This window comes from Limanda limanda, chromosome 13 (assembly GCF_963576545.1).
Source record: "Limanda limanda chromosome 13, fLimLim1.1, whole genome shotgun sequence".
Classification (NCBI taxonomy): domain Eukaryota; kingdom Metazoa; phylum Chordata; class Actinopteri; order Pleuronectiformes; family Pleuronectidae; genus Limanda; species Limanda limanda.
This window is the reverse complement of record NC_083648.1, coordinates 9,197,298-9,218,562: the sequence shown is the minus strand read 5'-3', so window position 1 is coordinate 9,218,562 and position 21,265 is coordinate 9,197,298. Positions and strand designations below refer to the sequence as shown.

The 21,265-nt window shown below is 41.8% G+C and overlaps 3 protein-coding genes across 3 annotated transcripts; 2 read left to right on the top strand and 1 right to left on the bottom strand.

Moving 5' to 3' along the window:
* The first annotated feature begins 1,262 nt into the window (after nt 1–1,262).
* ftr67 (finTRIM family, member 67) lies at nt 1,263–5,846 on the top strand. The gene is made up of 7 exons (XM_061083703.1): nt 1,263–2,036; nt 2,805–2,900; nt 3,065–3,298; nt 3,409–3,568; nt 3,671–3,772; nt 4,393–4,491; nt 5,090–5,846. Exons 1-7 carry the CDS (start codon nt 1,440–1,442, stop codon nt 5,155–5,157), a joined length of 1,356 nt encoding a protein of 451 aa, XP_060939686.1. The 5' UTR covers nt 1,263–1,439; the 3' UTR covers nt 5,158–5,846.
* Nucleotides 5,847–6,742: 896 nt separating this feature from the next.
* Nucleotides 6,743–10,797, top strand: LOC133017591 (tripartite motif-containing protein 16-like protein). The gene is made up of 7 exons (XM_061083702.1): nt 6,743–7,334; nt 8,368–8,454; nt 8,561–8,794; nt 9,368–9,527; nt 9,618–9,668; nt 9,743–9,802; nt 9,952–10,797. Exons 1-7 carry the CDS (start codon nt 6,765–6,767, stop codon nt 10,476–10,478), a joined length of 1,689 nt encoding a protein of 562 aa, XP_060939685.1. The 5' UTR covers nt 6,743–6,764; the 3' UTR covers nt 10,479–10,797.
* On the bottom strand, nt 10,537–17,636 carry eef1da (eukaryotic translation elongation factor 1 delta a (guanine nucleotide exchange protein)). Its single transcript, XM_061083705.1, has 7 exons — nt 17,547–17,636; nt 13,495–13,600; nt 11,911–11,986; nt 11,719–11,813; nt 11,430–11,612; nt 11,059–11,253; nt 10,537–10,659 (listed from the first exon to the last, which is right to left on the bottom strand). Exons 2-7 carry the CDS (start codon nt 13,591–13,593, stop codon nt 10,621–10,623), a joined length of 687 nt encoding a protein of 228 aa, XP_060939688.1. The 5' UTR covers nt 13,594–13,600; nt 17,547–17,636; the 3' UTR covers nt 10,537–10,620.
* Between the last annotated feature and the right edge of the window lie 3,629 nt (nt 17,637–21,265).

Sequence of the window (21,265 nt, the reverse complement as noted above, 5' to 3'; positions counted from 1 at the left end):
CATTATACTGTGTGGGTTTGCTTTAGTCTAAGTTTTTTTGTTTGCATTCACCTGAGCTACTGATGTATTGTTGATTTTTGGTCCTATTGAAAATTGGTCTGCAGGAAAATTACTATTTTGATATTTAATTAGGTGATTTTTCAAGCAGAAAGGTTTTCTGTCCCTCATAATGAAGATATACAACTTTAACATGTTAAATATTAATGTAAAGTATTTTTTTACAGTTGGTCGGATAAAACAAGACATTTGAGGATGTTACCGTCAACCTTTAGAAACTTACTAATTTATCAGCTGCTATTACAACAAATACACACTGCTGGAAAGAAACTGCTACTAGCTACTTTTATAATTGACTACATTACTTTTCACTCCAATCAGTTGTATTTACCATTTTCGTTTACTGTGTCTTTATATCATATTATTATTAATGAAACGTTTTATTATTATATATTATTTTGATATTTTGTGTTAGTTCAAAATAAAGCTTCTACTCAGCTACTATTTCCAGTCATTTGTTTACTTTGGTTAGGGTTATTTTATGCTACTTAATACTTGTACTTCACTAAATAAGTTTTCTCTAAAATGCTGATCTCATGGTGTTTCTATTTCAGAGATAGAGCTTATTGTTTTTGTACAATTGATTGTTGTTCAAGGGCTGCTCTAGAGTGCAGTGGTCAAGATTACACCTTTTTCAAGCAGGCCAGTATCCCATTGTCTCCCTCTTCCTTTAAACAGCCAGTCTGTCTCTCTCTTAGGAAAAACTCTCAGGAAAACTTGTTAGCTTCACAGAATCTATCAGACCTACAGTTTTGGCTTTTCCCCATGCCTCCATTCGGTCTAATGCTATTTTAAACAGGACAATATTGAAAAATTGAATGGGAGTCAATGGGCAACTTCATTGAAGGAGCGAGTGACAGTGTTAGTGTACATAGATCAAAGGAACATTTGATGTCTTTGACTTAGACAGTTGAAAAGGTGAAAGATTTGACCTTTGTCAAGAGAGCCTCTCTCTCGCTCTCTCTGTCTCTCTCTCTCAAACTGAAACAGTCTGGACCTGGCAGGAAGCACGCTGCACACATTCAACATTTCTAGGCAGGAATTTTCTAGATACTATTTTTGTTTATAATAATAATAATAATCATAATAATAATACATCTAATTACATTAGTTATATAAGTTATATTTAAATGTTGTGGTTTTAAAAATTAAACCCCCTTATTTCCGCTTCCGGCCACGCCCCTTTATTCCTGGACTTCCTGTAAACAAAGCGTCAGCCTCTGTCTTCTCCAGGTTTCTCTCTCGTCCTGTGTTTTCTCCGGGTTTCGCTCTCTTCCCTCGTGTTCTCCGGGTTTCTCTCTCGTCCAGCTGTGTCCCCCGGCCCTCCTGTGGTTTCTCCGGGGTCTCCCCCTCTTCCTTGTGATTACTCTCGGTGCTGCTCGATGGCTCAGGCCGGGGTGGTGCTGGATCGGGACCAGTTCAACTGCTCCATATGTCTGGACGTGCTGAAGGACCCGGTGACGATCCCCTGCGGACACAGCTACTGCTCCAGGTGCATCCGGGACTACTGGGACCAGGAGGACTACCTGGGGGTCTTCATGTGTCCGCAGTGCCGACACAACTTCAACCCCAGGCCGTCCCTGGCCCGGAACACGATGCTGGCCGACGTGGTGGAGAAGTTCCGTAAGACCGGACTCCAGGAGGCCGCGCCGCCCGAGAGCCAGAGCCTGGCGGAGGGCGACGACGTGGAGTGCGACGTGTGCACCGGGAGGAAGAACCGGGCTGTCCGGTCGTGTCTGGTGTGTCTGGCCTCCTACTGCGACGTCCACGTCCGACCCCACTACGAGTCCGCCGCCTTCAAGAAGCACCGGCTGGTGTGGGCCTCCAGGAAGCTGCAGGAGACCATCTGTCCCCGGCACGACAAGCTGCTGGAGGTGTTCTGCCGCACCGACAAGCAGTGCATCTGCTACCTGTGTCTGACGGACGAGCACAAGGGACACGACACGGTGCTGGCGGAGGTGGAGGTCCAGGACCGACAGGTAACCAGTGATCGATAGGTAACCAGTGATCGATAGATAACCAGTGGTAACCAGTGATCGATAGATAACCAGTGATCGATAAGTAACCAGTGACCGATAGGTAACCAGTGATCAACAGGTAACCAGTGATTGATAGATAACCAGTGATCGAATCAGAGCTGACCTGACACACCAATCACATGCTGATCTGATCACTTGTTTAGACCTTATATATACAGTCTATGGTTTAGACTGGTGCTCTGATCAAACTTCTAATAGTTATAAAAAAACAGTAAAGATCCTTCACTTGTACTCTTCTTCACGAGCTTAAGGATACAAACCTATGGTGCCAGTTTCTTAAGAGTTTATACACTGTTTATTAACGGTGAATACATGTTTTACTGGTTATTGATTGATTGTGGATACTCCTCCTCCAGTACTTATCTGTTCTTTCAATCAGTTCTTTGATTTAATATGGAAATGTTTGACCACTCATCTGCAGACTTGGACTTTAAAACCTGTTATCAGTGATTCTTCAAAAGTTAAATGAGTCAAACAGAGAACAGTTGAATTGTTTACGGGCATTTTATTATTATTACAGAATAGAAACTCAAAGCTGTGTTATTATCAAAGCATCTGATCCAAACAGGGCGGAAAGTACTTGAAAATACCTGAAACTGTCGCCAAACACAAAGAATGTGTGTTGTGGTGTTTGTGTCGGTGCCTCTGGGCCACCAAAGCACCCACAACTTAAAGGTGTGACTTAAGATTCATGTGTTTTTTCCTCAGAGGCAGGTCGGCGACATGAAGCAGAGCTCACAGCTGCGGATTCAGCTCAGAGAGATGGAGGTTCAGGAGCTGAGACAGGCCATCTGCTCTCTCTCGGTAAGAGCTAAGTCCCAGTTTGGTTAAAAAGATGTTAAAATGTCTCTATTCTTCTTTATTGCGTAAAAACTTAATTATTTATTCATATATTTGTATTGTGAAGCACCAGTCTTTTGTGGCAAATTAATCACGTGAGAGATTTTGCTTTCTGCGTCTCCCTCCAGCGCTCTGCTCGGGCCACAGCTGAAGACAGCGACGCCCTCTTCACCGAGCTGATCCGGTCGATCGAGCTGAAGCGCTTCGAGGTGAGGGAGCTGATCAACGCCCAGGAGAAGACGGCCGTCAGTCAGGCCGAGCAGCTGCTGGACAAGATCCAGAAGGAGATCGCCGAGCTGAAGAAGAGCGAGGCTGAGCTGGACAAGCTTTCCCACGCCGACGACCACATCCACTTCCTCCAGGTAACTGCACTCTCCTTTCTCTCCTTCAGATCCTCAGGACAGGAACTCTGTGACTTAAACCCACACGTCAGACTTCATTTCCCTCCTGCTCTCTGTGTTTGTGATCGCAGAGCTGTCAGTCTCTTCACGCTCCCCCTGTTCTGTCGGCTTTGCCTCCAGTCACCACCGACCCCAACATCACCTTCGGCCCAGTGATGACGGCTGTGTCCGATTTTAAAGGACTGCTGCAGGAGGTCTGCCAGGGAGGATTCGTCAGCATCTACGAGAGAGGTAGATGCAAAAAGGCTTGTGCCAGACCTGTGTTGTTATCTGAGACATATTGTTCCTGTTATCATCTCTGTTCATGTGATTTTGTGTTTCTGTGATTTGTAGTGAGAGAAGTGGTGATCGTAGGTTCTTCAAATCCGGCTGCACAGACAGACACCACAGAATCTAATGGTGCTGTGTTTAACGTGCTAATGGAAGCAGCAGCAGGTGAGTCAATAAACCAGTTCATGCTCATATTTACAATGCATTGGACACATCAATTAATAAAAGACTTCGCTGTCAGGAATGAATTCATCAACAAAACAACACAGTGTCAATGTAAAAGCATCTTTAAAGAATGTCTGTTTGATTTTTTTATGACATACATGTCATTCTTACTGTTGTTGGTTTTTGGATGTCAGGTGTTTTATATTATACAAATTGTAAAACAATTTAGGCAAATTTATGATTTTTATCCTTCCACAAAGTTTTGAGGTAATCTGTTCTGTAGTTTTTGCATAATCCTGCTAAGTAATGTACAGAAAGACAAATACAGACATAAACATAACGTCCTTCAGAGGTAATTATGGTTATTAAATGAATATAATGTTTTATAAATGTCTTTAAATTATTGGTAGACTTGGTCATATATGTACCTTTGTCGAAACTATTTGCTTGTGTTTTCACCTCTAACCACATTATCATGCTGTACAAAGACCTTATTCAGCTGGTTGTTTGTTTGGGTATTTGCTGAATCTGCACTGGTAGAGGACAAGAGTCGTGTTCCTGTTGTAACCTGACACTTTGGACAGCTGAGACAACTGTCTTTGTTCTTTTTGTGTTTGCAGCGATCTCTTCGCCTGGGCTGGACCAAAGTCCTGTGAGTCCTTCCAACCCCTTCCTCCCTCAGGGATCCGCTGTGCCCACGTTCGCCCTCTCACCATTTGGTAAATAGAGACATTATCAGAAGAAACGTGTTTCAGTGAAAAGTGCTAATTTAGTACATGATGCAAATTATGTCACAAATATAATTTTAGTGACAGAAAGAGGGAAAACATTCAGTCTATCTAATGTTTCTTTTCTGTAGTGGTAGGAAAACTATTAAAGTTGTAAATTAAAAAAAAGTCTTAATATTCCAAGAAAAACCCTTCAATTTACAACTCCATTCTTGTAAATGTATGTCTTAAGATGTTACATCACAAGTATAAAATCGTAATTGTAAAAGAAAGTGGTAACATGAGAAGAAAGTAGTACATTTTCAAAAAAAGTCACAATATTACGACATTATTCTTGTCTTTTTTCTTTAAATGGCCCCAATACTCCGTCACAGTATGTAGAGTATGAGTTTTATCAATAACGGCATTATTAATATTAAGTACTGAAATAGCAACTTCTCACATGGCATATTGTGTTCACCAGCTGTCCTTATAGTCCAGCACAGGAGCATATGTGTGAGCTCTGCTCTTATCAGTTCACCACATTCCTGACGTTATGTCTGTGGCCTTGTGCTACTGTTGACTAATAATTACCCGTCTCTCTGCTCAGGAACCAAACTGTCCTCCGGATCCAGACCGAGGCACCTTCAGAGACGCGCTCACCCCAGGAGGAAATAGACTTCTATCAGCATTTCACGGCCTGAAAGCCCCTGGACTTGACTGCCCTCCCTCTCCTCTCACAAACAGTTACCGCCATGTACGAATTGTAAAGCTGATTGTTTCGTTTTGATCAATCAGCTGTACTTGCATCTCGCAGTTAAGTGCAGGTGGGAAAGCGATGAGGAAGGAAGAGCTGCTGAAAACCACACAGACGATACATCTACCGCTTTAGTATTAAAGGTTTTGTGTAGAATTTAGTGACGCCTAGTGACAACAAAAATCAAGTAATAGAGAAGAATACCCCTCACCTCACCCTCCTGATGTAAATATAAAGTATTTAAAATATAAAGGGCTCTTTCTCGGGGTAGAGAAAACAACAATTTGTACATTTTAGATGATTATTCACTAGTGAAAATATCACTATGATTATTTTATCCCTCTCACCTAAATCTCCCACACTGGACCTTTTTAAGCAACAAGAAGCAGAACTGAAGTCACTGTCTTATTTCATCATTTGCATGAAAAATGCCTGGAAATTTAGTCCAGTTTTTATTAATTTCTGATTTTATAAACTCATTTTTCATTTTTGACTGAAAGCTCTGCTAACACTAAAAATTCTGCTTTACATAATATACATGTAATAATATATTGTGATGTATGATGATGTGCTGACATTAAAAAAACAAACACGCTTGTTTTATCAAGGTGATGTTTATTTCCACATGGGCTGGTTTATTTATTTAATTGTATTGTCAGCATATTCTTAGCATAGTGTGTGTCCACAAGGTTGAAGTGGAATAACAGGTTTTACTGTGCACACAAAAACACCACAGGTCTTTAAAGCAAAAGGTTTTGTGTCCAATTTCATATGTCTAAGCATTTTATGTGAATTTACCTCCGTATGTAAACTCAGCGGCTGTTGGTTCAGCAGGTTGTTTTTTTGCTCTGGTTGCTGGTGTGCAGCTGTGATTGGAGTAGTACGTTCCCAGCGTGTGAAAATCAGTCTCTCTCTGAACTTATTGAGCAAAGTGTTTTTATAGAACTTTGAAATATCCAGAAATGAACTGATTTGATTGTACACATGTAGGACTTTACTTTGAAAAATCTCCAAATCTATACAGAAAAAATGTTTGATATTCAGTATGTGAGGTCCTGAACACAGGCATATCAGTCTCTCTCTGAACTTGTTGAGCAAAGTGTTTTTACAGTACTTTGAAATATACAGGAATGATCTATTCCACAGTGAAAATGTTGGACTTTACCTTGAAAAATCTCTTAATCTATATGGTAAAAATGTCTAATAGTCAGTATGTAGGTCATCAGAGAGGTCCTGAACACAGGCATATCAGTCTCTCTGAACTTATTGAGCAAAGTGTTTTTATAGAACTTTGAAATATCCAGAAATTAACTGATTTGATTGTTCACATGTAGGACTTTACTTTGAAAAATCTCCAAATCTATAGTCAATATGTGTCCTGCAGCTGGTTCCTGGTGTGCAGCTGTGATTGGAGGCGTCACGGCCTCATTGAGTGAAACCCGAGAAGCTGCCGTCATCTCACCTGGGGACCACGCCCATCTTTGTCCCTTTCCAGTTTCTGTTGGGAGTGCGAGGGGAGGGGGGGGAAATGGCAGCAGCAACTATTTCTATAGAGCAGGACCAGTTCTGCTGTTCCGTGTGCCTGGAGGTTCTGAGGGACCCGGTGACGATCCCCTGCGGACACAGCTACTGCCTGGCCTGCATCGAGGACTACTGGAGCAGGACCCGGCAGAAGGGCCAGTTCAGCTGCCCCCAGTGCCGGCAGGTGTTCAACCCCAGACCCCTGCTGAGCCGGAACACGGTTCTGGGGGAAGTGGTGGAGCAGTTCAAGCGAAGCGGATTCGAAGCTTCAGCCCAAACTTCGGCCAAACCGGATGACGTGAAGTGCAGCGCTTGCTCGGGGAGGAAGAGCAAAGCTGGGAAGTCCTGCCCGGGTTGCTCGGCTCACCTGAGGGTCCAGGAGGAACGCGTCCACGGAAAGGTTCATAAAGTGGTTCCAGCTTCCGAGCAGCTGAGGGAGAAGCTGTGTCCGCAGCACGACAAACCACTGAAGCTGTTCTGTCGCACGGACCAACACGGGGTGTGCTCCCAGTGCGTGAGAGACAGACACAAGGGCCACGACACCGTCCCAGTGGCGGAGGAGAGATCTGCACAACAGGTGGGTTCCAGGTTCCAACACTCAGGATGTAGCAATCTGTCAAATATGTTTATAAACACAAGCATTTACTGTTATACAACTGAGATTAGTATTAGATTTTTTCGAACACTTTATTCACTTCATTCATACAGTGTATTAATCATTATTGGAACTTCAGGGAACTTTCACACGGACTCAGATGAACTGATTCGATGTTGGAGTCCGGAGGTTAAAGGTCAATGTGACAATATTTGCACTCATGAATGAACTGAATAGGATTTGGTGTTCAAAGGTCAACACATTTTGCTTTGTGAATGTAATATCACCACAAGCCAGCTCTTTCAAATTTGGCGCTTACATTCACTCATTATTGGAACTTCAGGGAACTTTCACTCAGACTCAGATGAACTGATTCGATGTTGGAGCCCGGAGGTTAAAGGTCAATGTGACAATATTTGCACTCATGATTGAACTGAATAGGATTTGTTGTTCAAAGGTCAACACGTTTCCTTTGTGAATGTAATATCCACAAGCCAGCTCTTTCAAATTTGGCGCTAACATTCACTTTGACTCACGGAGGAACTTCAGTGACCTTATATGACTCTGGAAAAAAATGTTTGTTGACAGAAACCGCAACCACACTTTGGTAATTTGAAAGTATATCCCTCCTTTTAAAATTTTTACAATAACTCGCGCCTCTTTCCTCCCTCACCTCTGCAATAGACTATTTGTTTGCAGCACCTCCACCAATCATCTGGATGTGGATCTCTAAATAAGACCTTACTTAGCTAAACGTAAAGACAAATTGATGAAAAGACCTTTAATTTGTAAATCTAGAGTCTGAAATGAAGCTTAAGCGTTTCAAACATTGAACAGAGGGAGAGTGAGATGTGCTCTGGTCCTGCAGCCACATGTTGTGAGTCCAAAGCTTTGATTGTAAAAATCAAAACATCCATCTTGAAAGTCAAGCGTGGAAAGTACATCTGAGCGAGCAGCCTGAGGGGAGGAGGGAGAGAGGGGCACTGTGTGATATTCATCTACTGCTTTCTCCCAGAAAAAACTCCAAGAAACCGGTTTGAAGTCTGTGCAGAAATTGAAGGACACGGAGAAAGAACTTCGATATATAATCGGATACATTAAGGTGAGTGAGGAGATTTACCCATGTGTACAAACTGTAGAATTTAAAGAAATGTTTGGTGTGTGTGTGACTCCTGGAGACCAAGCCAGTAAGAGTTGATCCTCCGCAGCACTCCACCGAGGCAGCGGTGGATGAGAGCGAGAGGATTTTCTCCAGGCTGATCCGCTCCATAGAGAAACAAGGCCTGGAGGTGAAGGAGCTGATCCGAGGCCAGGAGAGAGCGGCTGTCACTCAGGCTGCGGAGCTGCTGGAGAAGTTGCAGAGGGAGATAATGGAGCTGAGGAGAACCGAGGCCGAGCTGGAGAAGCTCTGTCGCTCCGACGATCACGTCCACTTCCTGCAGGTAGGAAACTAAAGCAGAGGCTTGTGCTTTCATTTCCTGAAACCTTGTTACACCTGTCAACCTCAGGAATTATTATCACCTCCGCCAAGGAGGTTATGTTTTCACCCTGTTGGTTTTTAAGCAGGATTATAGCAAAACTTGGAGGGATGCAGTGTTGGTGATGGAAAAACTGGTGCACATATAAGATGCTACATTTCAGTTTTCTCTGGAAATAACCAATATCAGGCACATGTTGCACATGCAGCTTGATGGACGTTAAGGAGAATGTTGGGCCTCGGCCTTCTAGTTATTTTGATCAGTCTGATGCAAGAGGGGCCAGGAAAAAGAAAGATGTACTTGTAATTTGCATATCAAGAATAAAGTAAATTTCGAGAAGAAGATTTGACTAAATCAGAGAATTATATTTTGTTATTTTGTATATCGATATTTCAGTGAAAATGTTAGTGGTGAAATTGACTTTTATGCAGGAACCTGATAATAAACATTTGTAATGGATCTTTTCTTTGTGAAGCACTTCTTCTACTTTTCAAACAATACTTATCCTTTGCTGTTCTCAAATTTGTTTAACTGCAGAGGTCCAAGTCTTTTCATTTCCCTACCAAGACGGTGGAGATGCCCAGCACTGATGCACTTCAATATTCAATGTACAAAACCACGAGAGTAGCCCTGGCTGATCTGAAGGGCAGTCTGGATGAAACATTCGAAAAAGAATTAAGCAGAATCTCTGAGAAAGGTTCGTCTTTGTTTCAACAAACATCCAATAAGAATTGTTTTAGGAAATTACGAAGCACATTTTCTAAGGTCTTTTTTTCTCTGCATTTAGTGATTTCACTGAAGGAAACCAGCAATCATGTCACCTCAGAGAAAACTAAAGGTACATGTTTTTTTCTTTTTATGGTGAAATTAAGTTATTCAGTAATTCCATGTTTAACTCTGATCTTCCAACAGTGAAACATGCAGAAGTATCGTTCAACTCGGAACCGAAGACAAGGGCTGATTTCCTACAATGTGACTACCATTATTTATTTTTTGCTTATGAAATTAAAGTTCATTGTGGACCCAAATATAATCAATACTGGTTAGAATACCATAAGATTTTACATTTAGCCAGAAATTTTGTATCATAACTACATTTATTCTTTTTCTTCCCTGTCCAGATTACAATGATTTAACCCTGGATCCAAACACAGCCAATCCTTATTTATGCTTCTCTGATGGTCGGAGAGTGCTGACCACACGTCCGGAGCCGCAGCCGTACCCCGAGCACCCGGACCGCTTCACCAACTGGGCCCAGGTGCTGTGCAGAGCCGGAATGGCCGGACGCTGCTACTGGGAGGTGGAGTGGTCTGGGAAGGGAGGGGTTTCCGTCGGCGTCTGCTACAAGAACATGAGCCGAGGTGGAGGAGGGAGCGACAGCAAGCTGGGGCACAACTCCAAATCCTGGAGCCTGGACTGCTCCAGCTCCGTCTGTTCGTTTCAGCACAACAAGGAGAGCGTGACCATCGCGGCTCTCGGCTGCAGCAGGATCGGAGTGTACCTGGACCTCAGGGCCGGGACTTTGTGTTTCTACAATGTGTCTGAAACTATGGGGTTGCTTCATAAAGTCAAGACGACATTCACTCAGCCTGTGTACCCAGGATTCTGGGTGGGATTAGGGTCAACTCTCAAGCTGTGTTCTCCTTAAACTTGAACAGTGGAAATGACCTTAACATTTCACAGAGAATAAAAACCAAACACAGAGATGTTTGTGCTCAAAGCTTTAATAACTGTCAGCTAGGAGCAGCAGCAGCAACACGTTGGTGGAGCAAAGGAAGAGCAGGTGGGGCTTAGATCTTATTGAAGGCAGCTACATCTACACTCTGGACCTGTAGAAGAAGAAAAAACAAGAAAAACAAACAGGTCAATGTGTGTGTTTGAAGGTATTTATGTTTTATAGCTATCTGTTGTACATCCAAGTTGTTTAATTTAAAAACAAATAAAGCATCAAGTGTGATATACACTAAGGTTTTTTGAGTGTATTTTTTCTCCTCAACGTTTAATACAAATGAAAGATAGTATCCCTTATTTTCTAGAAGATTAGAGGATATACAGGATGAACAAAGTTTCAATAACTATTGGGAAACACGTCTGTACCACTCACCACTGTCCATTTTATCTCCTGATGCTTTAGTAGCCTGCATGTTAAGACATCCGGTGGATTAAACCCTTCAACATCAGAGTTTCTTTTAAGGGAGACACACAAATGAAAGTTGACCGTTACTTACGTAGTCCTCAAACTTGGTGATCTCCTCCTCGAGGATGTCTGTTCCGACCTTGTCGTCCTCGACCACACACCCGATCTGCAGCTTCTTGATGCCGTAGCCCACCGGCACCAGTTTGGATGCTCCCCACAGGAGCCCGTCTATCTGCACCGTGCGCACACACTCCTCCAGCTTCGCCATGTCCGTCTCATCATCCCACTGAGGGGAAATGGGAGGAAAGACATCAACGTTAAATTTGATTTTAAGTTGTAAAGACACAATTTCTATGACAGGACTCTGCTTGACAATTTTCCCATCACACTTAAATGTACCGCCTCTAGACCTAATTTAAGACCTTTATTTCCTTTATCTAATATAAACCCTGTGATACTCACAGGTTTGACGTCCAACAGGATCGATGACTTGGCAATGAGCGTGGGTTTCTTGGCCTTCTTGGCTGCGTAGGCATCCAGGCGCTCCTGCTTGATGCGATCTGCCTCCTCATCATCCTCATCACTGCCGAACAAGTCCATGTCATCATCTTCGTCATCACTATCTTCCACCTTGGCTGGAGCAGCCTTGGAAAATACAAAACAGTCGTACATTTGAGCCGTTTGGTTTTTCCAACAAGATTGTTAACTTTTTTCTTTTCCAGCACCAATAAATTCTAATTAAGTCATCTACCTTAGCAGCTGGGACAGCAGCTGTTGCAGGGGTCTTTTCCAGCAAAGCTACTCTGGACTCTAACTTCAGCATGGTTGCTTTCATGTGCTCCACCACTGAAGAAGCAGAAACACAACAAACGTCAATTCTGTTAATGCTATTAATACTGTGAAACCATAACATGTAAGTAAAAGCGGTCAAACACAAACACACCTTTGTGCAGCGTCTGGTTCTCCAGCTCAAGGCTCTTCATGCGTGTAACCAGCTCCTGGTCTGCTCCTGAGGATGACTGTGGAAAGATAAACACAGATCAATTATCCAGGTGTCATGTTGCAGATCAGGGTTGAAATTGAAACGCAGAAAAGCAGGTGCATTATCATCCAGGCTGAGATCCAATCCAAGTCTGGTGTGAAGCAGCAAGCCACAAAAATCAATTATGATGTTTAAACAAAGACGTGCAGGTTAAATCAAACGTGAGCTGGGGAGGTGGGACCTGCCTTCAACTAAAGGGTATAAAACAACCAAAATAAATCTAGTTGTTAAGCAGTGAGATCTTCACAGGCTTTAGTGGGTGGATGTTCTTTTTTCCAGTTCCAGGTTAGATGTTTCCAGTTGATGTGCTGAGCTAAGCACAAAATGATACGACTGTAGTGTTGATCTTTTGGTGCAACTCTTGGCAGTGGTACAAATTTCCCATTTGTCAGACTATTCCTGTAAGTTTTATCAATGAATAACCATCTAATTAAGACAGTATATGAAATATCCTTTGTGAGTAAAGATTAGTTACAACCACAACAAATTAGCATTTTACTTATATTTGAAAATTACCCCAATATCCTCCAAAATAAACATGAAATGATGCAAAATGAAACCAGTTAGTGTTCGTGCAGTATGTTTGGTGAGGTGCTGATACAGGGTCACACATCTTCGTGCTTTGATAAAGACGCATTCAACACACCCAGCGGTCCGTCTCCGGCTCGCAGCGTTCTCAGGGCTGAACACAGCAAAGCTCAACGTGCACCACTTACATTTCTGTGCTGCCGTTTCGGGTGGCGCCCTTTGGCCGGCGGGGCCGTTTTCACCTGCACCCGCTGACGTACAGCGTTAAAAGAAAGGGAGGAAACGAAGAAAAGACAAGAAGAAAAACAGGCGTTGGCTGAAGGAGAGAGTCGGCTGCTACACACGGATCATCAGAGCCATCAAGAGTCACATGAGAGAAACGGATGTGAATGCTTCGAAACGTTTTTTTCAAACTCTATTCATGAACTTTTTGAATCAACTTTTAAAAGACTTTTCTGTGGCATGTATTTAAAAAAGAAAAAAAGGCATATCACTAAATCTCTGTATTATTAGAAATCCCAGAGTACATGAGAAGATGTGCCATTTTCCAATTATGTGAAATTAGCCTTGAAGAACTAGAAGCGATCACACTATACTCTCTATTGTTACAGGGCCTGTGGAGTGAGAACACTTAGGAGCTGCAGCCCGACAGGCAGGGACAGCTGCCAAACCACCTGACCCCCCTCTGAAGGACGAGTCACTTCTAAATCGAGGGGCTTAACCCGCATGCACGCGGCTGCTCCGAGTTGCCGAGCGCCATTACGGACGATGATGCAACTGGTGCTTTAAACCAACAGACTGACAGAGAGCTGTGCAGGAGGAAGACAGGAAGAGAGAAAGTGCCACAGGTGCAGGTTTGACACTCAAAAGGTGTCTAAAAAAAGGACACGTATGTAGAACATACAGCCCTGATGACAGTTTTTGGGTCTGTGGAAGGAAATAAAGTGTTTGTGGTACCTGCCCGTTGGATCCCTCGTAGAAGCGCGTCTCGGCCTCATCGTAGCGCTGCTTGTCGAACCAGACGTTCTCTGAGGCGAGGCACTGGAGTCCACTCATCTTGGTACTGAGGAGGGAAGGTGAGAAATTCAGGATAAATTCAGACAGAAAACATTCCTTAGAACTTCGGACAATTCATCGAGAAGTTGTGACCGGGTGTTAAAGCGCTGCAGTCGGCCCAATCAGAAACAGGGAAGGAGCAACAGAAAACAGGTTATGAAGACGCTGGTTTCCATGTTAGGACAACATGCAGAGTCACAGATGACACTAAGGTGGACCAGGGAGACAAATCAAACCACAAGACAGACATTTTCTTTTAACACAACCAGCAAGCAGACATATAAAAAAACGGTGGCATCCCATTCTGTGAAATAACAGACACAAAAATATAAAAGAACAAAGCGTTATAATAACTTGTGACTTCTTTGTTTCACCTCCAGTTCGAAATTGAACTGGTGGGTTTAAAGCAGCAGACTGGTGTCTGCACATTCCTCAGCCAGCGACAGAGTTGCCTGCTCTGCAGAGTCTGGATTATAGAACAAAACACTGCTCACCGCCAAATCAACAAGCCCCCCTTAGTTGTAGCAGAAACCTACTCATCAAAACACAGAGGCAATTTACTACACATGACTGAATATCACTATAAGTTGTACATTGATTCTCATGCAACATTGATACGTGGTTAGTCTTTGTGGGTGTTTAAACTTCATGTATATTTCACTCGATCTGAGCTGGATCCGATTCCTGCAACAACCCAAACTAGAGCTACGTTGTAGCACTGACGAGCCCGAGCACACCCAGTTTGAAGCCTGTTGCGGCAGGTGGAGAGAGCGATCAATGACCAAGCGCCCGTCTCTACATTGTATGCGTTTGATAACTCTTCACTTCCTGCCTCCGTCATGCACCGCTGGATCACGCTCACTAATCACGTATTACGGTCCACTCCATCAAGTTAGACCCCGTAGTGAAAACTTTATCTAAATCAAATTTAGTTTTAAAACGAGGCTTACCTCCTTTTGGCAGTAGGTGGTGCTATCGCTATCACTATACTAGACTAATAGATCTATTCAGGTCAAAAACACTCTTCTCTCTTCAGATCATATAAATCTTTCATCTTTTCATCTTAGACATCATAGGAATCTGACACCACTGACACTGTGACATTAAAACAAACTCATAAAGCAAAGTATTTGCTTAATGAATCCTTTGAAGTGTTCTTTCACCTGTATATTGTAAAGCAGCCAAGAGCAGTTCATCAAAGTTTAAAACATGTCACTTCCTGTCGCCAGCAGGTGGCGCTGTATTGATGAGTCACTATTGATATAGATCTGATCAGGGCGGGACTTTGAATGTGTGAATGAGGTTTGAGGCTGAAAGAACAATGGACATAGGAGTTATAATAAATCCCTCTTTCAGCGAATCATCAAAATGTCACACCACGGTCACACCGTGTGATGAAATCATATACACCGGGTAGTTTATACCTCTATCTTGTTGAGATGACATTCACAGAAGTTGAAGTTGATCTAATGAAAGCCCAAGGACAAGTTCAGACTTATTTGTTTGTCATTAAGACAAATAACGTTTCAAATTCCATATATACAGAAAAGCGTCTAGAAAAAAGCATCAGATCGTCTGTAATGGTTCGTCTTTCGATATACTAATACATCCGAACAAATTATGTTTCACGCCAAATTTGTTAACTTGAATTTTGGAAAAACTGAAGACCAACACAATACATAAGTTAGCATAACAAAAATGCAGACGGACAACAACTGAAAACCCTCATCATGGTTAAAAACAACAACTGAAAACACACAGCAAGTCTCTCCCATTCCTTATGTGAGGGGTCATACTTGTCCCATTTGGGTCGGCTCTGCGTCTCCGAGTGGAGCCTCTTCCTGTGGTACGGCCCCCTGCTTCCTTTGCCGCCCTGCTCGTTCTCAGAGTTGGTGCGGTGGCGGCCTCTACTGGACTGACGGTGAGGGGTACCGGACGCCTTCACCACGGGCACAGCGTCCTGCTGCTTATTGCTGTGGTTTCTGGAGCGGAAGGTCAAGGGGCCTTTGGTGCCTGGGCTCCGTGGAGAGGACGCCATAGGTCCGTTGCCATTGGAGGCCAGTCGGCGATAGTGGTTGCTCTCCGCCTGCTCATAGGTACTGCGGTTGTACCAATTAGCTTCTGCCTGCCTGCACTGCTGACTGTCGGGCGAAGACTGATCCATTTCTCTATTTAAGGGTTATCTGATCTGAAAGGGTTAGTTTTAATAGACAAGTAAGTTAATTGAGCAATTACTTTATTGATCGTCACTAGATTTACATGAAACCAGTTTGAGGATCAATTGCGGTCCTGTTTCTCGTAGCAAAAATTGCCAAACGTTTGTTGATTCCAAATGTGATTGAGTACTTTTTTTGTATATTGCAATCCATTTAATTACAACATTGACGATCATTTTGTATTCTTTTTAATAATAATTACTCCTTGATTAATTGAGAACGTAGGTTGATTAATCGAAAGCAGATTAATCAATGGAAAGACAAGCTTTCATTTTGTATACAAGTTAGTATGATAGCCACATACTAGCCATACCTTTCCATGCAATTAAAGGATCGCACAAACTGCCCCCTCGAAAACTCATCAAGAAGTTGAAAGACGAGAAAAACACCAGACATTTGTCTTTGTGGAGGACTAGTTGCAGAGCTGTTGTGCTGGATGTACCTGGTGCAACAAGTTCCAACATCTTCAAAACTGCAGTAATCCAGAGTATGTGGTGAGGAGCAGCCCCAACATTAAAACTCACCTTTGGTAACTGGAATGAGAAGCTGATACGCAAACAGAGAATAGATAGGAAATGCAAAACTCAAACCCTTCACAGTCCATCGTGGAAGCAACAAGTGCTGAAGATAAAAATGAACGCGGAACAATTCCAAACAGCTGGTGACTTTAAATGTTAGCTCTGAGAAGTGTGCATTTCATGTTTAATATGTGTCTTGTTGCTTCAAGTTACTAGGGTTGTCAAAAAAAAACTCAGATACTAAAATAGATGCTTATTTGCAGCAGAATCGATACCAACTGAGGCGCCTTCACCAGACAGCCCCTTCCCTCGCTGGCAGCTGAACACAGAGTTAAAGGTTCAGTGTGTAGAATCTAGTGACATCTAGTGGTGAACTTGCAGGTTGCAGGTGAATACCCCTCCGTGGAGAGGACCTGCTCCCGATGTAAATATAAAGTATTCAAACATAAAGGGCCCATTCTAGAATAAAGGAAAGAACAATTTGTACACTTTAGATGAGACACACCAGTGTTTAAACATCACTAGGGCTATTTTATATTAAATTTCTGACCAATAAATCCCTTTCACCTAAATCGTACACACTGGACCTATAACAACACTGAGCTTCTGCTACAGCTGATGAAGCAGGTTCACGACCAGTTTTAGTCCAAGATACAAACTTGTTTGATATCTTGGACTTTGGCAGCGAGTTGCATGTGAAGCAAAGAACCAGGGAGCGACTGAGGATGATGATGAAGACAGACGTCCCACCCGGGCCTTTGTGGGACCAGTAAAGCTCCAGTTCCAACCAACACAGAAGTATTAAACCAGTTTAGCCACATTCATAGTGTATTAAGTTATAATTGAGCTCAAGACGGTAACAAGATAACATTTAACTAGCTAACAGTTACATTGTTTCTCTCAGACTGAAGCTGAGAAAACCCACAACTGCACCTAAACAGTGATGTTGGCGGTGTTAATGTTCTTATCTTTACTAACAGCATGTGTTATAATGTTTAGTAACGCTACCGAGTTTGATATTCCAGCTTCGTGACAATCCTACAAGTTTACTCGCCAACTTTTCTCTTTTTTTTTTTTTTTGACAGCCGCCTGCAACTCGTAGTTCTCTTGACCACGTGGCGCTGAGAAAAGTCCCATGTGCACAACATGTCCGGCTCGTTACAAACAGCTGCGGCTCCGGGACAGTGTATATAAAACAATGGAACTTGTCGGGACTTACTGTGGGTTTTGTTCGAGGTTCGGCGGCTCGGGGTCGGTGCTGTCGCTTGCTGGGATCCGACGGAAGAAGAGAACTCGCGGGGCCGGGGACGCGAGTATTCACCGGTGACGGAGAGGGGTGGTGGGGAGGGGGGGCGGAGGTTGGCTGTTCGACTACTTCATTCAACAAGTATTTACACTTTTATTTAACCTTTTTTCAAAACCCTAATGATATGAAACTCACTAAAACAAAGTTGTAGTCTATACATTCTTAAAATAAAGAATTAATCTGCCTTTGCCTTGATATTTGCGTTGGACTTTAAGATTGGTATGATCCACTTTACCAAAGACTACATTTCCCATAATCCTAAGGGGAACGGCAGTTGACGGGCAGCTGTACACAGGATTTACCTTGATGTGAAAAAAAGAAAGACAAATCAAACCATAAGACAGACATTTTCTTTTAACACAACCAGCAATAAAAAAAACATTAAAAAAATAACCGACGTAAAAATATAAAAGAACAAAAGGTTATAATAACATGTGACATCTTTGTTTCACCTCCAGTTCTAATTGAATGTGGGTTTACATTCCCTGTCCTGACAAGTCCGGCTATTTTAGTTTAATTTAATTTAATTACATTAACATTACATTACACTGTTGATTTTGTCTTTCTAATTAAATCACCACCGTCACTTCATCACATAAAACCTTGATGAAAGGTTACCAATCACACACTTATACTTACAACAATCTTATATAAAATAAAAAAACTGCAGATGATGCACAGACCAAAAATGTTTGTGATTAAAATTTAGTTTAGGTCAGGTTAGGTTTCCTGTGTAGCCAAATAAACATGGGCTACTTTTATCTTTTATCTCCTGCAGAGGGCAGTCTAGTCAATTTAAACAGAACATTAGTCCTGTATATAAACTACAGCCTTTAAGTCTCCTGTGTATTATCAATAATATTTTGTATAAACAAGAGGACAGACTAGAGTATTGATTTAACCTTATTTATATTTTCTATTTTTTACTCTTTTGCTATTTTTGAATAATACATTTTCATTATGTTGGACTGTCATAAGACTACTACAGCTAATTTCTCCAAAAGTCAAACGTCTAAAAGGTCATGAATAAATAATCAATTGTAATCAAGTTTGTCCACGGTTAGACAATACGAGTCTAAATACTGAATCTAAACAATTCTAACCTCTTGCCTCAGGCATTTCAGCTCAATAAGAGTAGATGTAGACTTGAGGATTAGTGTCCATCTTACCTTAACAATATCTGGTCTAAAATTCTTTGTCTAGACATCAATAGTGAATTATTAGCAGAAGGCTCATCACAGTTCAGTCTGTGCACTTTTAAGAACAGGAGAAAAAAAACCTTGAAGCTTTTAGGCTCTAAAATGATCTGCCCCGCTGACGTAGGTTGGAGCGCTCACGTTTTGGAGCCTCCCTTGCTAAGTTGAGTTGTCAAACCAGATAACGTTCACATTCTAGTGTCGCTAACAGGTCTGAGCCAGGGTGTAAACATAATTTGGCCCCAAGAAATTAAATACAAGGCATTTTATGGGTCAGTAAAGTGAGCAGAGGCTGATATAACACTCCACGGACATGGAAAATTAATTGTTAACACTTGAGCCTTGTGTCTCAGCATTAAATATAATCCATGTGGATTTCAGACCTCCAGAGGTCTCAAATGTTTACTCCTCATCATGTGGATCAACATAATTTGATTAATCACATATGCAAACCACTTTATTTGACTCCTACATCGTGTGGTCCTTTTATAGGCACTCCAAATCTAGTTAGAAGACCTAGACCGTTTATTCCATATTAAAGACATTTGTTTTATCAAATTGTTTTAACATTTTCTGTCAAGTAATATTAACAGAGAAAAGCCTGGACAAAGTACTTAAAAGGCTCCAACAAACACTGACTGGTATTTTTTGTACAAATAGCTAAGATATTCAGGCTGCTTCTTTTTTTGGTTGAAAACATGAAAGATGTTATGTTTGTGGAAAAACTGGAAAATGTTTTTCATGAGAAATTAGTGCCGGGGATATTCCGGTAAAAATGATTGCCAAAAAGTTGTCTGTTGATCAATAAATCAACCGATTACATCAGCTTTTAAGTGCTGGTTTGTGTCACTGACTGGGGAATTTTTAAATATTGCAGTGTACTCTGAGGTCAGTCGAATCTGTTTTGCTCCAGGGCTGCTCGGGGGTTTGTCTGGTCAGGCTGACGGCCCTCAGGATTTAAGGACCAATCACGAGCTGCATCATCCCAGGATTTAACCAGGCCAGGACTGTTGCATGTGCTCGCCTCTCTCTGTCGATCCTATAACTCACTGTCATGTGCCTGTGTGTGATTTTGATCCATGAAGGCATTTAAAGGGCCAGAAGTAAATGCAGGAGTTGGCTTTCAGTTGTTTTCATTTCCCTTTTGTCTAATTATGTTAATAGTTATCAGAGCCCAGTGCTGCAGGTGTCGGGCCATCGAGGTTTGTGTCAATCCTCAAATCTATGGGGGTGAAGTGTGGTTGAAGTGTAGGTAAGGCAGATACAAAGCTTTGATTTAAGATTTAAAAGCCATTCACTTTTTATAAAGGGGAAGTCATGAATGAAACTTATCAACAAACAGAACAAACTCAAACTCTTCAGCTTCGGATCTTGTTCACCCTCTCCCCTTTGTTTGTCTTTCATAAATTAAAACAAACCAGTCATGTGAGCTGGTAAACATTAGCATCCTCATGCACTTTACAGCCATTAGACAGCTGCTTGTTGACATTCCAGACACAAAAGTATTTTTGAGTCTGGTTGAAGCTCCAGAGGTGTGAAATTACTATTTTCCGCAAGAATAAAGATCAAAACTTCTGCAATATTTTGATAGTAATCCATGGTAATTTCGGTAATCTTAAAATAAAGATCATTAGAATAAATATAATTAAGAAGAAAAATAACAAAATATTGAAAATTTAGCTTTTTTCTGGTTTTTGTGTGACTATCTTAATGTTTTACAGATTTTATGATGGACGAATCATACGTCTGTCTTGTTAAACATAACTTTGAAGAGTGCTTGATGCAGATTAACCGTTGAAGAATTTGACACAATGCGCCTTTTATGAAGAAAAATATCAAATGAAGTTGTTCATTTTTGTAGACAAAACAGGAAACCTGAGGATGTCGCTATAAGGGCCCTAGAAACTTGTGATGAACTTATGTGTTGCTAATCAGGAAAATAATTAACTGAAAAAGGAAAACAACTTGTATTCTCAACCACTGGCTTCATCTGTTCCGTGTCCCTCCCAACTTCAGCTGACATATTGACATTTTAAGCATATCTTATTCAAAAGATGCTCACATAGCTCTGGCTTGTGAAGATGTTTGAATTTGACACATTATCTGCTGTGGGGATCAAACACTGTCTTCAGCCTCCCTCTAGCAGATACATGACCCGGACTGCTGCACGAAACTGAAACCAGTGTTTGAAATATAGGAAAGTTTAATATAATATATGATAAAGCAGGACAATATAATAATAATATAATAATAAAATAAAATAGGACCACTGCCAGCTTGCATTATTCGTATCCTGCAGACATTTCAGCAACGGATGTTTGTAATAGTGTAACAGTGTTTTATTATTATATTGATAGGAACCAAATGAGGAAGTAATGACAGTGGGCTGATAACATGCCACCTGTTACAGTAAGGTTTGTTTTTAATTATTATAAG